Source organism: Penaeus japonicus, unplaced genomic scaffold (genome assembly GCF_977035675.1).
Source record: "Penaeus japonicus unplaced genomic scaffold, GWHDUDI00000001_assembly GWHDUDI00000033, whole genome shotgun sequence".
Classification (NCBI taxonomy): Eukaryota; Metazoa; Arthropoda; class Malacostraca; order Decapoda; family Penaeidae; genus Penaeus; species Penaeus japonicus.
Window position 1 is genome coordinate 10,101,434 of NW_028234435.1, and position 15,000 is coordinate 10,116,433.

At 38.4% G+C, this 15,000-nt stretch overlaps 1 protein-coding gene across 10 annotated transcripts in view; it reads right to left on the bottom strand.

Moving 5' to 3' along the window:
- Nucleotides 1-1,692: 1,692 nt before the first annotated feature.
- Nucleotides 1,693-15,000, bottom strand: part of LOC122267424 (DIS3-like exonuclease 2) — a 201,877-nt gene continuing 188,569 nt past the window's right edge. For 9 of the 10 annotated variants that reach the window (XM_086530366.1, XM_086530372.1, XM_086530369.1 and 6 more), the window contains 7 exons: nt 9,513-9,711; nt 9,105-9,158; nt 7,305-7,406; nt 5,411-7,188; nt 5,061-5,205; nt 4,504-4,722; nt 1,693-3,916 (listed from right to left, as the gene is read on the bottom strand). In XM_086530366.1, coding sequence (XP_086386492.1) covers nt 2,642-3,916; nt 4,504-4,722; nt 5,061-5,205; nt 5,411-7,188; nt 7,305-7,406; nt 9,105-9,158; nt 9,513-9,711 — 3,772 coding nt within the window. In that variant the 3' untranslated portion in view covers nt 1,693-2,641. Of the gene's footprint in view, nt 3,917-4,503; nt 4,723-5,060; nt 5,206-5,410; nt 7,189-7,304; nt 7,407-9,104; nt 9,159-9,512; nt 9,712-11,876; nt 12,660-15,000 lie in introns of those variants that run through there. The other variant, XM_086530374.1, reaches the window with a different exon arrangement.

Here is a 15,000-nt window from a genome sequence, read left to right on the forward strand (position 1 = left end):
GCTATGCTCAACTAACTGGATGTCAATACCCTAGCAAGGCTGGACCGGACCGCGCTACCCTCATGGCCAAGCCAGAGATGTACTCAAGGAATTTCACTCTCAGGACGAGTAATCCGGATATAGTTACGGGTAAAACTGAATTCTCTTATACTCCTACATAAGTCTTTAACAAAGGAACGATTTTAAAGATTGTAAATCCCCTCTGAAGCCACAAGAATTGATATAGAAAGCTTGGAGGTTCTGCCACCCACGTGTCATCCATTAGAGGACGCATCAAAGGAACGTATTTGGCAGCCATGATATGTCGACTCTCCTCTCACGGGGCGAATCTCTTAATCGAAGACAATTAGGAAGACTTTGATTGTCTTCTGGTTCCAAGAGGACCTGCCCATTTTGAGCAAGGCTGCAATACACTTTACATGTTTAGAATGTGCAGAAGTGAGCTGTGTTTATCGTAAGACTGTTCAAGATTCAGCAGAAATGTATTCACTGTTGCATCGTACAGTATTGATTTTTAATTTTATAAACTGGTGATTCAAGCAAATGCATGAGAACAGATACGTTATTTTTATGTATTGCATATCCTATAATAGTTATTCTACACCACAACTTCCTTTTAAGAGACCTTATGAGATGACACAATCTTTAACATTTTGATTTTTAAGGATAGATTTTATGTTACGCTATCCTTTTTTATTTTTTTCTTCTTCTACCAATATAGGATTTTAGGCCAAGTCTATAGGGCACCGATAGATTAAACATTACATTCTTAGCCATCTATACAATACTAACATTTTTACTTTATCATAAAATGTTGTGGGTTAATTATTATTTTTTTTAGCTTCACGAATACTTCATATAACCTCAATTCATGTGACCATCCTTAGTGACTTTATTTTCTCAATCTTGATTTTTCCATGCTTCAATTATTTTTTTTTTAAATTCAGGACCAACATTAGTGGGGGGAATATAATTCATGTAGAATAAATCGATATACAGTGATTATGTAGATATTCTTTGAGACTTGGATCAATAAAATACATTTTATCAATATCAACGTGTTCTTTGGCCAAGTTTCGAAGTAATTAGACCATGAGAAAGAGAAAAATGTTAATTTGGAGTGTGCACTTACAATGTTGATTACGTTGCCATGAGTTTATAATGAAAATCAAGAGGAATAAATATTTTAAAGTTATGCACCACTGATAACCAATTTCTAAATAATCTTATGCACTTAGGAATTAGGGAGTTCTGACAAGTGATTGTATCTAAAGCATCTGTTTGTATAATTGTATCTGCCATGAGATTAGCAATCTCTGACTTTCCACTAATTATCACTTAATGTAAGCTTTCTCTTAAATCTTGAATTATAAGTTGTTCCTTTATTTTTATATTCTTTCAAATGTTTTTCAAGCTTATCTTTACTTTCATATCACAGTGTCTAGTAAAACCAACAAATCATCAGCTAAATATTATGACCAGTACTCTCATGAGCTTTTTAAAACATGCAAACATATAATATTAATGGACTTATTGTTTCTATATATTTTTTTTATCATTTTATTTTTATTTTACCGTTTTATTTAATTTTACTCTATTGTTTTCTTACTCATCCATTGTTCATGATCAATATTTCAAGGAAAATATAAAATGCAGATCTGTCCAAACACCAAGGTGGAAAAAGACACACCATCGACATGACCACTTTATTATAAAAAGGTTGCAATATCACATTTTTTGTTATATGGAAACACAAAAGATGAAAAGAAAGAGTCCAGCATAACTGTATATTCTAACAATGCAAGATGAAAATCCCTTGAAAAACAGACAATAGCATATTCATCGGTATACAAGGGGGGTTTTCTTCAACTATTGCCGAAAATATTTCTATAATCCTGTTGACACGTACAGCACAGCCACTTTCCATAGCTGTACTAAATAACAAGAGGTAAATGCAAAATATATAATATATATTCTTTTCCTCAACACAACCTGAGGTCGGCAAGTACCTTCTGACAAGAGCTAAAAGCAGAGTATATTGTCTTGACACTAAAAGGTTGATGTGTTATACAGTTGATAGAAGTAGTAGAGCTCCTAAAATGTAAAACAGTTTATATTAAAGTCTCATTCTTTCCCTATCTACCTCTGCCATATTAAAACATCATATCTTGTGCTAACAACAGATACCCATACAGGGTGTGGGAGTGCATTCGTTTCACCTGATGAATCGTTTGCTACAAAATCAACACCGAAACCCCCAATCATACCGAACATTCATGCCAAACATTGCGACCACTTATTGAAGTGCTTAGTCTTTATTAAGCAACACATGAGTCTGCCTTCAGGTACTTTGTTTACATGGGGAGGGCATGAATTCACTTTACACCCGTTGTTAAATAACAGCACAAGATGTTAAAACTTATTTCAACAATACAAAAATCCTTGTGTCAAATGTATAAAAGCATTCCTATTTCTAAATTTCCAAAACAGATCATTCCAAACAAGTTGTGAAGTATTACAAAATGTTTAAAGTTTGCTTCATTATAAAACTACTTTATTTCATTTAAATCAAGAGCAATTACAACTCTAATTAAAAACAAAAAAATCAAAAACGTGATCCTAAGCCAGTGCAAAGTTACAACTAGGATGGTCTTACTAAAACTGCATTGAACTTAAGTGCATTACCATCAACAGGTTTTAGAGTGACTGTGACTAAGCTAAACAAAGTAATCTTTTGCTCTGTGGTCTTCCCATGCTCGTCTGCTCCCCAGTACAATGTTAACGAACTTTTCCCTTTGGATTTGACGTGTTTTATGTTCAGGAGAGGTAGCTTATCCGTGTAAACCCTCTTTACCATCCCAACGTTCAACACCAGCACGTCAAAGCTATGATCTAAAATAGCCATGACCATTCCTTCCTCCACCATCTCTCCAGCCCGTCTGATGAAGAGGGCCATGTACAATTCACTACTTATTTCCTGTAAAGTCTTAGCAGTCTGTTTCTTGTCATTGCAATGCTCAGCTTTCTTGTGTACGGCTTTCTTGGTTGATTCTGGTTTTCTGTACCTGACTGGATCAATTATAGCTGCCAGTAGACGATGGACAATCAAATCCGCATACCGACGGATTGGGGATGTAAAGTGAGTGTAGAGGGGCACGTTCAGAGCGTAATGATGGAACATCTTTTCATCACCTACAACTCCTGTGCAGAAATATCTTGCAAACTGCATTGGTTTACTGCACATGGATGTTATAACTTGAAGGCGTGCAGCACTATACTTGTCCTTTCCGACATACTTGTTAATGGAGTCGAACAGAGATCCCGAAGTAGCTGGGTCCAAGATAATACCCATCGTTGCAAGGGAGTCGACCACATTCTTCATGGGATTTGAAATCGGAGGTGGGTGACGTCTCAACAATGCTACATCCGGAAAGACTTCGTAGGTCTTATGAGCAACGGTGATATTGGCGAGCAACATGAACTCCTCTATGAGTCTATTGCTCTCTTTTAATTCCTGTGTATGAAAGCCATTGGGCATTTTTGTTTCCCAATCAAGATTAAAAGAGACCTTTACTTGATCCAAACGTAGAGCTCCGTTCTTGAACCTCCTTTCTCTCAACTTTACAGCTATGGACTGCAAGTTGTTGATAATTTTACTGATCTCACTGGGTGAATAGCCGCAGAATACCTCGGGAATTTCATCCTTCGTCCACTGTCGGTGTGGCTCTTCGATCATACTTTGCGCGTGCTCATAGGCCAACTTGACACACGAATGAATCACCGTGCGGCCAAACCATTCCCCTAGAACCTTGCCATCTGGTGTAAGTTCCCATATCACTGAAACTGCCAGGCGGTCTTCACCTGGGTTCAGTGAGCAGAGGTTTTGACACAAGACCTCCGGCAACATAGGGATCACCTGTAAAACAAAGACGGAAATTAATAACATGGTTTGATGTTATTATTATTATAATTTTTTTAAAACTCACTGAAATATAAATTCATGCAAAATATTAAATAGAATATTTTGCTACAGACATTTAAACATTATCTTTTTTAAATAATCTTTTTCTTTTCTGATCAATTTGAATCTATTTCCATATTAGTAAAACAGTGAGCATTCCGAAGCTTTCATACAGAATTTTTTTTTTTTTTACAACTGTTGCATTCAATTCAATCACTCTGGAAGCTACCTTTTGACATGAACTTCAATAAAAAAAAGGAAGTATCTATTCTCTCTATCTCTCAAATCCATTCCCCATATTTCTGGGGAAAAAAAAGAAAGAAAGAAAGAAAGAAAGAGAGGGTATCACACTTAACCTACTCATGACGGGGGCATTCCAGCCTTGCATGTTACAATGCCGGGGTTCTCGAACGCATAGGCCTAAATCAGTTAAATAAATGACGCCATATGACGTCACCCAGCGAACGGGCCTTGAATGCGCGGTACCCGTGGTGTACCACCCGTCCAGAGAGGGTTAATACACATTAACTGATCTCGCTTACTTTCTCAGTGAGGTAGATACTAGTGGCTCTTTGCGATGCCAATATATCCAACGATGATTGCTCTGGGATGAAGTAGCTAACGTCTGCAATGTGGACTCCCACTCGGAAGTTCCCATTCTTTAGAGGAACACAGGATACAGCATCATCAAGATCCCTTGCGGTTGAAGGGTCGATGGTGAAGATGCATTCATTTCGTAGGTCTGTCCGAGCAGCTATCTCCTGTTGAGAGGAATGACATTAGAAGTGTTTTTAAACTTGTCTGAAAGAAGAGTGTGGAAAGAAAGAAAAAAAGGAAAGGGAAAGGGAATGAGAAATCAAGAGAAAATGTAAAGAAAAGAAGGAAAAAGGCACAAGGGGTGAAAAGAAGCAAGAGAAGAAATATGCTTAAAGGAAAATAAAAGCCTATAATAAAAAGAAAAAAAAGGCACAAAAGAAAAACATATATAGAGAGATTATAGAAACAAGAAAGAAAGAAAACCTCCTTTCTCTTCTTCCCAAATAATCAAATAGATTTCAGCAATAATCCAGAAGCCCAAATACCACATGTTCTGACTGACCTCAGCAGGAATGGACCATGGCAATTGTGGCAAGTGTTTCGTAACCTCTTCAGGAAATTCACTGTGATCAATGCCATGTTCCTGCAGGATAGCTTCTGTCTCGGCTGCAATATCTCCAACTGCTCCCACATCTCGCACAAGTTCTCTGAAATTGGTTCAATTGCAAAACCTTAGCTAGACTGTGGAATAATAAAAGTGACCTCCCAAGAACAACAAAAATATTAAGTGATGAATATCATCTCATATCATATTAAAAAAAAATCTTCTATTCTTAGAAAAAAATAATCTTACCATGATAATTATGAACAAAATCAAACAAAACACACATATCAGACAGGAACATGACTCACCCTAGAGCAAATTTTGGTTCTTTCCACTGAGTTATCCTTGCCAAGAATATTCTGGCAAGATAGTCCTGGTTTCTTGCCATGAAGTCTGGAGGACACTGGAACATTGGTATTTTCATACGTGGGACACGGTTGTCAGTTGGTGAGAAAAGAGCATAGTTTGGGTTCTTGTCTGCAAACAACTTCAAGATACCCGTTGCGGTTCGAGTGTGTTTCATCTCTAAAATATGGACAACATGTGCAGTTCGTTGGACAAATGACTCCCAGTTGGGCAAGCGTTGAATCTGGCATATGTTTGGCTCCGTTCTATCAACTCTCTCTGACATTCTACGTCTATTTCCTGCCACCTTCATTTCTGCAACTTCTTTGGCATTCGCTTGGTGAGGTTCTCTTTGTTGCTCATTTGGCCTCCCTCTGAAGTATCTATTCTGCATTGTGTTGTTTTGGTGTTTGTTGGGCCACTTCTGTTCAATCTCTTGCGGTCTACCTTCGTCTCTTCTCCTTCCAAAGTTCTTGTCCCCTTGTACAGGGACAGGGACAGGGACAGGGACAGTCTTGACAGCTGATGTGGCTTTCTTGTTTTTATCTGTTGAAGCCTGGTTCTGGTCGTTACTTTCATCTGTTACTCTGACATCCTCCAATCCGAGGGTCCTGATATTTTCTTCAACTTCCTGCTGCAATTGATCCAGTGGCTCTTTTTTCTTTTTCCTTTTCCTGTTTTTCTTCTTAGTTTGCTTTCCACAAGCACCCTGAGTGGTTTCTCTGTTTTCTTTTGCATCATCCTTTTCAGTAGTAGTTATACATTTTTCCTCCCTTTTTACAATATTTACATCATTGGCACTCGACACTTTCTTCCCTATAACCATTTCTGACTTGCAATCCAGATCCTTACTGTCCTCTACATTCTCCTCTTTCACAAACCCTTCAGGAAAGCCAAGGGCAATCTCTTGCTTGATGTCTGCTGATGTTTCAAAGCACTTCTTTACCAATACACCAGCATCCCTTGCTTCGTTTGCATCCCCTGATTTCTTGGGATGTTCTTGTGATTCTTCTTTTTGCTTCTGATAATATTCCTTCTTGTAAGCTTCCCACTGTGCCTGCATGAAGCTCTGATCCTCCCGCATCTGGCTGTAGTCCAGGATCTCGCTGCATCCACTCTCGTCGTCCGTGAAGTCGCACTCACTCAGCTGGTCGGGAGGAACTACGACACCCTTCACTCCTTCCTTGAAGCTATCAGATTCATCTTCCTGAGGAACCTGCTTGCCCTCCTCGGGCGTTGGACATGACAGGAGGACGAGCTCATCGGCAACCTTGATAGGTTCGGTCTGCAACAGCAAAACCACTTCCTGGTTGTCTTCCTTACAACTCTCTTCGTCAGGTTTCTCTGGCGTTCCATCTGGGGAGGCGGCACAAACTGCACTTGGATTACTGGTGCCTTGCGTCTTGTTTGACTTTCCTTTCCTCCTCTTCTTTTTCTTCTTGTTACAAGCTCTATTTTCTTGATCTTCCCCATCATCGTCATCCTCCTCTTCTACAACCACATCACTGTCACACTGAATAATACTTCCTACACTTTCTACAACATATACACTATCGGAATCATTTCTATTTTTCTTTTTCTTCTTAGTATTTTCTTGTTTATTAGTGTTGTTAGATATGGGGTTATAGGAGGAAGCAGCGTCAGCAACTGAAGCAGTTATATTGGACTCCAGCGGACTATATACAATAATTTTTTCGTCAATATGGTTGTCTAAATATTGGTCTAATTGATCGTAAAGCACCTGAAAAGAAAAACAATAACAATAAGTCATGACAATAATGATGCATCATATAATCATTTTTCTGCAATGCAAATCAACGTTCTACATTTCACACCTTCGCAGATAACGGCACTCACCTTCCACTGGTCAATGGGCTTAATTTCCACCACGACCACATCTCCGTGCAGAGCAGCGTTCCGGTCACGTACCCCGCCAATATAGATGTCCATCCCCCCGTCCTGTGCAAGGTGGAAAATATAGACTCTGTTCCTTCCTAAAACTTAGAAAAATGCTACCCTACCCCAAAATCTAGGCCTACATTTCTATTTGGTTCTATCTCTACATCTATAAACTACTAAATAACAACAATATCCATATATATATATATATATTTTGTTCAAGTAATTCAGGAATATTAGATTCAATTCAGAATTTGAAGTTTAGCCCTATTTCTAAACTAAAGTAATAACAATAATAATAATGATAATGGTGATGCTGATGATGACAATAACTATCATCATCATCGTAAAAAAGGCACAGGTAAAATATACCCATGAACTGTCTATTTCATAAGGACTAGGCCTAAAAGTCACTAAAAAGAATACTTTTCTGTATATGATAATTAGTCAGTGAAATAAAATTAGGCAAGTATATAAGTATAAAAGAAAACAAAACAAAAGAAGAAGAAAAAAAAAGTGTAGCATTACTGATGTTCCCACTATTCATAAGTTCAATTTATGGATCTTTGCTCTCACATAACACATATGTTTCTAGTGTTTTTTTTTTTCTAACTGGAAAAAAAAAAAAAAAAAATCACTTTAGTGGAATAGGCACAAAAGCACACAGCATTAGTTTTGAAAGTCTTTATGAAAGACATGACTTTAACGGACCAGCAAGAGGACAACATCCTCGTGATCTTAGCTGCTGATCTGGGAGATATCATTCAAAATCTGTATTCCATGAAATTCCCCAAAGGAGTGGATGAAATATGTGTCATATTAAGTTTTGGGACTTAATCTGATAAGACTTATTAGGCTCTTTTGGAAATGTAAAAACAAACACACACAAACAAAAAGAAAAGATTAATAGTAACTGCTTCTTTAGTTTTAGTCATTTAGTTGTTCAGATAGGTTTCATGGGAAAGCTCTACTTCTGAATAGTGGGCAAACCAGTGAGTGCTTGAGTATGTGTGAGTGTGCTAGAGTATTGGACTGAATAAACATGAGTATGTATGCTCAAGTGTTGAAGTATGTGCTTGTGTGATCACATGTGAGTGAATTTTACAAAATAAAACTTATACTCACATGCCTATATACTCAAAATCATAACCAACTTTAAGAAATTACATGTTTCTATATGAATATGCACATAAAGAAGTAATAAACATAATCTGACCATTTTTTTATGTTATATTTGAATCACAGCAGCATTTCTCTTCTTACATTTATTCTTTTTATTGCTAAAATTATTCTTGAAAATAGCTAACAGTGACTGTAAATTATATCTTATAAAATGTTGTCTGTAACTGTAATATCACTCATAACCTACCACATAGTTTTGAAAGTGCATTTCTAGAATAACTCTTCTCATGTCTTTATGTAGTAGTAATAATAATAATGATAATAATAATAATAATAATATAAAAGACTCAAGTGACCACCAACATCCTCCATTCAAGCAGATTACAAATCATTGTCCGACAGCAATTTTGTTTACATGAAAGGAAGATCTTGGCTCTCACTATACCACCAGTGAGAGAGACAATGAAAATTAAGTCATTCTCTATATAATCTTAAAAAACTGAAATAATCAGAAAAAATGGAAGAAAAAAAAAAAAAAAAAACATTAGGGACTTAAAGTCTACAAGGCTGAGGAGGAAAGAGAGAACTGGATAAAAACGGCCAAACAAGAATGAAACGGTTGATACCGAGAATTACCGGTGCGCTGATATACGCATCTTCGTAATTCTTTGGGTTGATTCTCAAAACACCCTGAAATGGAGAATGAGAAAGAAAGGTCATAACATGTTGGAACGGCATTTTTTTTTTTTTTTTAATTAAAAATATGCTGTTAAATGTTGCTCTAAACTAAAAATGATGATGTAATTAATCTTTTGATGTATTCATGTATGTTACTTCAGATTACCTATTCGTCATTGTCAAAATCTTATGTAATTATATAAAATCAAATGTTACAGGCAGGTATCTACCAAAATCTCATGTAATTGTATTAAATCAAATGTTACAGGTAGGTATCTACCAAAATCTCATGTAATCGTATAAAATCAAATGTTATGACAATCTAAAATTCAGATACCGTGGCTCTTACTCTCCGCAAAACCTCACCTCAATAACTTCTCCTTTCTTGAGTTTCTCCTGAACTTGGAAAAGACTCATGTAGGAGTTAAACACTGGCAAGGGTTTCTTAGCCGACATATGCCTTGGTGTGCCCACGCTGCTTGGAGTGCCTGCACCGGAGTTCCTGGGAGGGGTGTATCGTGGGGGGGTCGTCCGCCTTGGAGTGACTTGCTCACCGTTCGCCATCCTGAAGAGGAAGAAGGAAAAAAAAATGTATGAATACGTAAGAATGAATCAAATCACCACCAGTTACTAACAATAGAACCTTTTACACATCCTCAAAAAGTAAGAACATAGAGCAGAGTTTGGTATCTGAACAAGGAAATTATCTTTTGAAATTTACTTCTGCGAAACTAATGTAATTAAACAAATTCATAGTTTCTAACACCATGTAAACGGGGCAAGCAAGGCCCAGTTCTCAATGGTGTTTGTAGAATACCGAGATACAATTCTGATAGTTTGACCATGGGCATATATTTCAAAGAAATTTTGAAGTGCTTCTTTTATCAGTGCTTTTAAATACACATAGAGGTGAATTTTGTTATGTTTCAACTAGTGATCAGGAGCAATAAGTCATAACAAAGAAAAAACAGCGCAGTCCGGCAAGTTTGGTGTTTATATACCCATACACCTCCCACAACATAGTCCAGCCCCACATAGTGTCCTATTACTAAATAACTGCATAAACTGTTTATAAGTACACGTAGGTTGTCTCGACGAATCATCATCAAACTCTTAGAAACGTGTTTTACATTTCATATATTGTTATTTCAATTCATGTGTTGTAAATTATCACACCCAAATATATGTACAAACGTGGAAATACACATGTAGGCACGCGCACACGCACACACACACTTAAAAAATTAGAAACACTGGTTATATCCTATTCATTGTTCATCCACAGCAATCTACTGCCAAATCTGACAGTTCTATTGTCACATGAATCCTAACTCTTTTCTATAGTCACGACTGCTAGGGCGCTATTACGTGTTTCTGAATTCCCACATGACTACTATGGTGAAAAATATACTATCAACCAAATTATCACAGATGTTACAGATTATGACCTTACTGAGGTTCTCGTATACAATTTTACGCATTAAATTAACTAAACGGCTAGGATGACCAAAGTATTTTGGTGATGTTAGACCTTGCAGAGTTCCTGCCTAGCAATTTATCATCTAATAAGCAACAAGTTCAAGCTCTATCTTGCTAGAATGCATGAGAGACGTGACAGCGGCACTTTTGGGTCGCAAATCAATCAAATCTAGGATTAATTTCCTTAGAAAAAAAAATAATAATTAGAAATTCCACAGGTTGAACTTTCAGGGAAGAGGAAAAAAAGAAAAGAAAAAAAAGGCAGGAAGGAAAGAACGAATGAAGTAACCAAGGCAGGAAGGAAGGAAGGAAGGAAGGAAGGAAGGAAAGAAACACAAGCACTAAAAAGGAAGCGGTAGAGGAAAAAAAGGAAAGAATTATGGATAGTGAGAGGGAGAAAGAAGAAAAAGACTAATAGAAGAAAAAAGAAATACAAATAAATGGAAGAGAGAAATAAAGAGGAAAGGAATTACAGTCTAATAATAAAAAAGGAAGATAAATCCAGAGAGATAAGAAGAGATGACAAAAGATGGTGCAACAGTGCTTTCTCTTCCAATAATTCTGATGAAACAGAATTCAAAAGGTTCCCAGCTTAAAAAAAAATATATATCCTGCATATACTACTCCACAATATAAGTAAATTAATCCCAATCATATACAAAGAGAGAAACCACTCTTTTTCCCAAAGAAATCAAGGTAAAAATGCAGTCTTACAACACATCTTCCATGTAGGTTTAGCAACATATGTTGAAAGTTTGGCGATTTCTAATTTTTGCAATATCCCATTTCTGAATGTTCTCAATGTAATGAACCAACGGATATACATATGCCTCTACGATAAGCATCTTCTAAAGGTTATATCAAGGTGATTTCCAGAAAGAAAAAAACGAAGAAAATAAAGGAAATAATGCCAAATAACGAGTATATAACCACACGGTGTTTACACAACAATGTCAATCAAGATAAAAAAAACGTTAAAATTAAGCCATCTTGACACTTCTCGTACACGAATTTCCCTCAGTAACAATCAAAGGTCAAAAAGGCCTAGAAAACCCTCAACATTGCCAAAAAATGCCCAAAAAAGCAAACGAAGACGAGACACATGGCGCTACTCGAAACCCGACGCATTGCACAACACGTCTTCCCGGCCACGTCGTGACTCCTTTTCCCCTTTCCTCTTCACAGACGGAAGGCCTACATGCTCACAAGTGTAGGCCTAGTCCGGGGAGTGCAGATCCCATCCAAAATTACCTGAAATCATCACAAAAGGAGACCACAGCCTGCAAACACACGCAACCGCCGAGCACGATCAATGGCCGCTACTGAAGCCCACGAAGAAAACGTGGTTGAGAGAGCGTCGCTTCGAGGGGGGACTCGCGCGTTTCTTCCTTCCTTCCTTCCTTCGCCGGTGGCCGCGATGTGAGTGACTGACTCACTTACTTACTCACTCACTCACTCTGGGGTTAGTTACGTAAGTGATTCCTCGCTCGCTCGTTTTCTTTCTTTCTTCCTTTATTTCTTTTTTTTTCTCTTTATATCTATTTCGCGCTTTATCACTGTCTGTTTGTCTGCCTCTGTCTCTCTGTATATACAAGGTATGAATTAATAGTTGCTTTTTTCCCGAACACCACGAAATACCCATAATTTTACCTATGGCGTTATAATGCAGTAAAAAAGGGAAGACAGGTAAGAAATCTAAAGAAATGTGAATTTCATATGGTGATCAATCACACGTACACTACATAACTAAGAACCGGTTAACACTGACTCTCACCTGTCCCACTTACTGGCCCCTTGACGAGGTATGTAACTCTTTTGGTATACAATTTCCTAGATTTAGATTTTTTTCTCTGAAATCTATCTTCTCTCTCTCTCGCAATCATGACTTTTTTTCTTATCTTGAATGTATTTAAAGAGTCGCTGAAAATAGACACAAGACCGGAAGAAAAAACGGATAAACGACCTTCGTCTATGCAACCTGGGACTCGACTGCAAAAATATATTTATATATTTATGTTTAGATATTTTTCTCGATGTGTGTGGTTTTGGGGTGGGTTGGTTGTTGGGGGGGTGGGTTTTGTGTTGGGTTGTTATGGGGTGTGGTTGGTTGTTTGGTGGTTTGTGGTTGGGGGTTTTGTTGTTTTGGGGGGTTTTGGGTGGGGTGGTTTGGGTGAGGGGTGAGGTGGGTATGGGTGTGTGTGGTGTGTGTGGTGTGTGTGTGTGTGTGTGTGTGTGAGTGTGTGTGGTGTGTTTTGTGGGTGTATGGAGTGTGATGTGTGTGATGTGTCTGTGTGTTATGTGTCTGTGTGTGTTGTGTCTGTGTGGGTTGTGTTTTGTGTGTGGGTGTGTGGTATGTGTGTGTGTGTGTTGTGTGTAGTGTGTGTTGAGGTGGTGTGTGGGTGTGTGTGTTGGGTGTGTGTGTGTGTGTGTGTGTGTGTGTCGTGTGTGTGTGTGGGTGTGTGTGGTATGGTGTGTGTGTGTGTGTTGTGTGTGTGTGTTGGTGTGTGGGTGTGTGGTGTATGGTGGGTGTGTGAGGTGTGGTGTAGTGTGGTGTGTGTGTGTGTGTGTGTGTGGGTGTGTATGTATGGTGTGTGTGTGTGGTAGTGGGTGTGTGTGTGTGTTATGTGTTTGTGTGTGTGTGTGTGGGTGGGTTTTGTGGGGGGGTGTGTGTGTGTGTGTGTGTGGTGTGTGGGTGTGTGTGTGTGGGTGTGTGGTGTGGGTGTGTGTGTGTGTGTGTGTTGTGTGTGTGTTGTGTGTGTGATTGTGTGTGATTGTGTGTGTGTGGTGTGTGTGATGTGTGTGTGGTGTGTGTGTGTGTGTGTGTGTGTGTGTGTGTGTGTGTGTGTGTGTGTGTGTGTGTGTGTGTGTGTGTGTGTGTGTGTGTGTGGTGTGTGTGTGAGTGTGATGTGGGTGGGTTGTATGAGTGTGGTGTGTTGTTGTGTGTGTGTGTGTGAGTGTGTGTGGGGTTTTGTGTGTGAGTGTGGGGTGTGTATGTATGTGTGTGGGTGTGTGTGTGTGTGTGTGTGTGGTGTTGTGTATGTGTGTGTGGGTGTGTGTGTTGTGTGTGTGTGTGTGTGTTTGGTGGGTTGTATGAGTGTGTGTGGTGTGTGTGTGTGTAGGTGTGTGTGTGTGTGTGTGTGTTAGTGTGTGTGAGTGTGTTGGGTGTGTGTTGGTGTGTGGTGTTGATGTTGTGTGTGTGTGTGTGGTGTGTGTGTGTGTGTTGTGTTGTGTGTTATGTGTGGTGTGTGTGGTGTGTGTGTGTGGTGTGTAGTGTGTGTGTGTAGTTGCATGTGTGTGTAGTGTGTGTTTGTAGTGTGTGTGTGTGTGTGTTTGTGTATGTGGTGTGTTTGTGTGTGTGTTTTGTGTGTGTGTGTGGTGTCGTGTGTGTGTATGGTGTGTGTGTGTGTGTGTGTTGTGTGTGTGTGTGTGTGTGGTGTATGGTGTGTGGTTTGTGTGTGTGTGTGTGAGTGTGTGTGTTGTGTGTGTTGTGTGTGTGTGAGTGTATGGTGTGTGTGTGTGGTGTGTGTGTATGGGGTTGTGGGGTGTGTGTGTGTGTGTGTTTGGGTGTGTGTGTGTGTGTGAGTGTGTGGGTGTGTCTATGTGTGTGGTGTGTGTGTGTGTGTTGTGTGTGTGTGTGTGATGTGGGTGTGGGTGTTTATGGTGTGTTTGTGTGTGTTTGTGTTTGGGGTGAGTGTGTTGGTTGTGTGTGTGTTGTGTGTGTGTGTGTGTGGTGTGTGTGTGTGTTGTGTGTGTGTGTGTGTGTGGTGTGTGTGTGTGATTGTTTTTATGTTTTGTGTGGAGTGTGTTTGTGTGTGTGTTGTGTGGAGTGTGATGTGTGTTGTCGTGTGTTGTGTGTGTGTGTGTTTGGTGTTTAGTGTGTGTGGTATGTGTGTATAGTGTGTGTGTGGTGTGGTGTTGTGTGTGTATGGTATTTGTGTGTGTGTGTGAGTGTGTGTGTATGTGTTGGTGTGTGTGTGTGTGTGAGTGTGGTGTGTGTAGTGTGTGTGTGTGTGTGTGTGTCTGTGTATGTGTGTGTGTTAGATTGTGTAGTGTGTGTGTGTGGATGTGAGTCTGGTCTGGTGTGTGTGTTTTAGTGTAGTGTGTGTGTGTGTGTGTGTTTGGTGTTAGAGTGTTAGTGTGAATGGATACTTATTGTTATTTATATTTTATATTGTTTGTTATATTTATATATATATATAATATATATATATATATAATATATAATATATATTATATTAGTTATATATATATATATATTACATATATTTATTTATAGAGGATATATAGATTATATTTATATATATATTTTTGTACATACTTAATATATATATATTTATATTTATTTATATTATACTATATATTATAGCTAGTTATA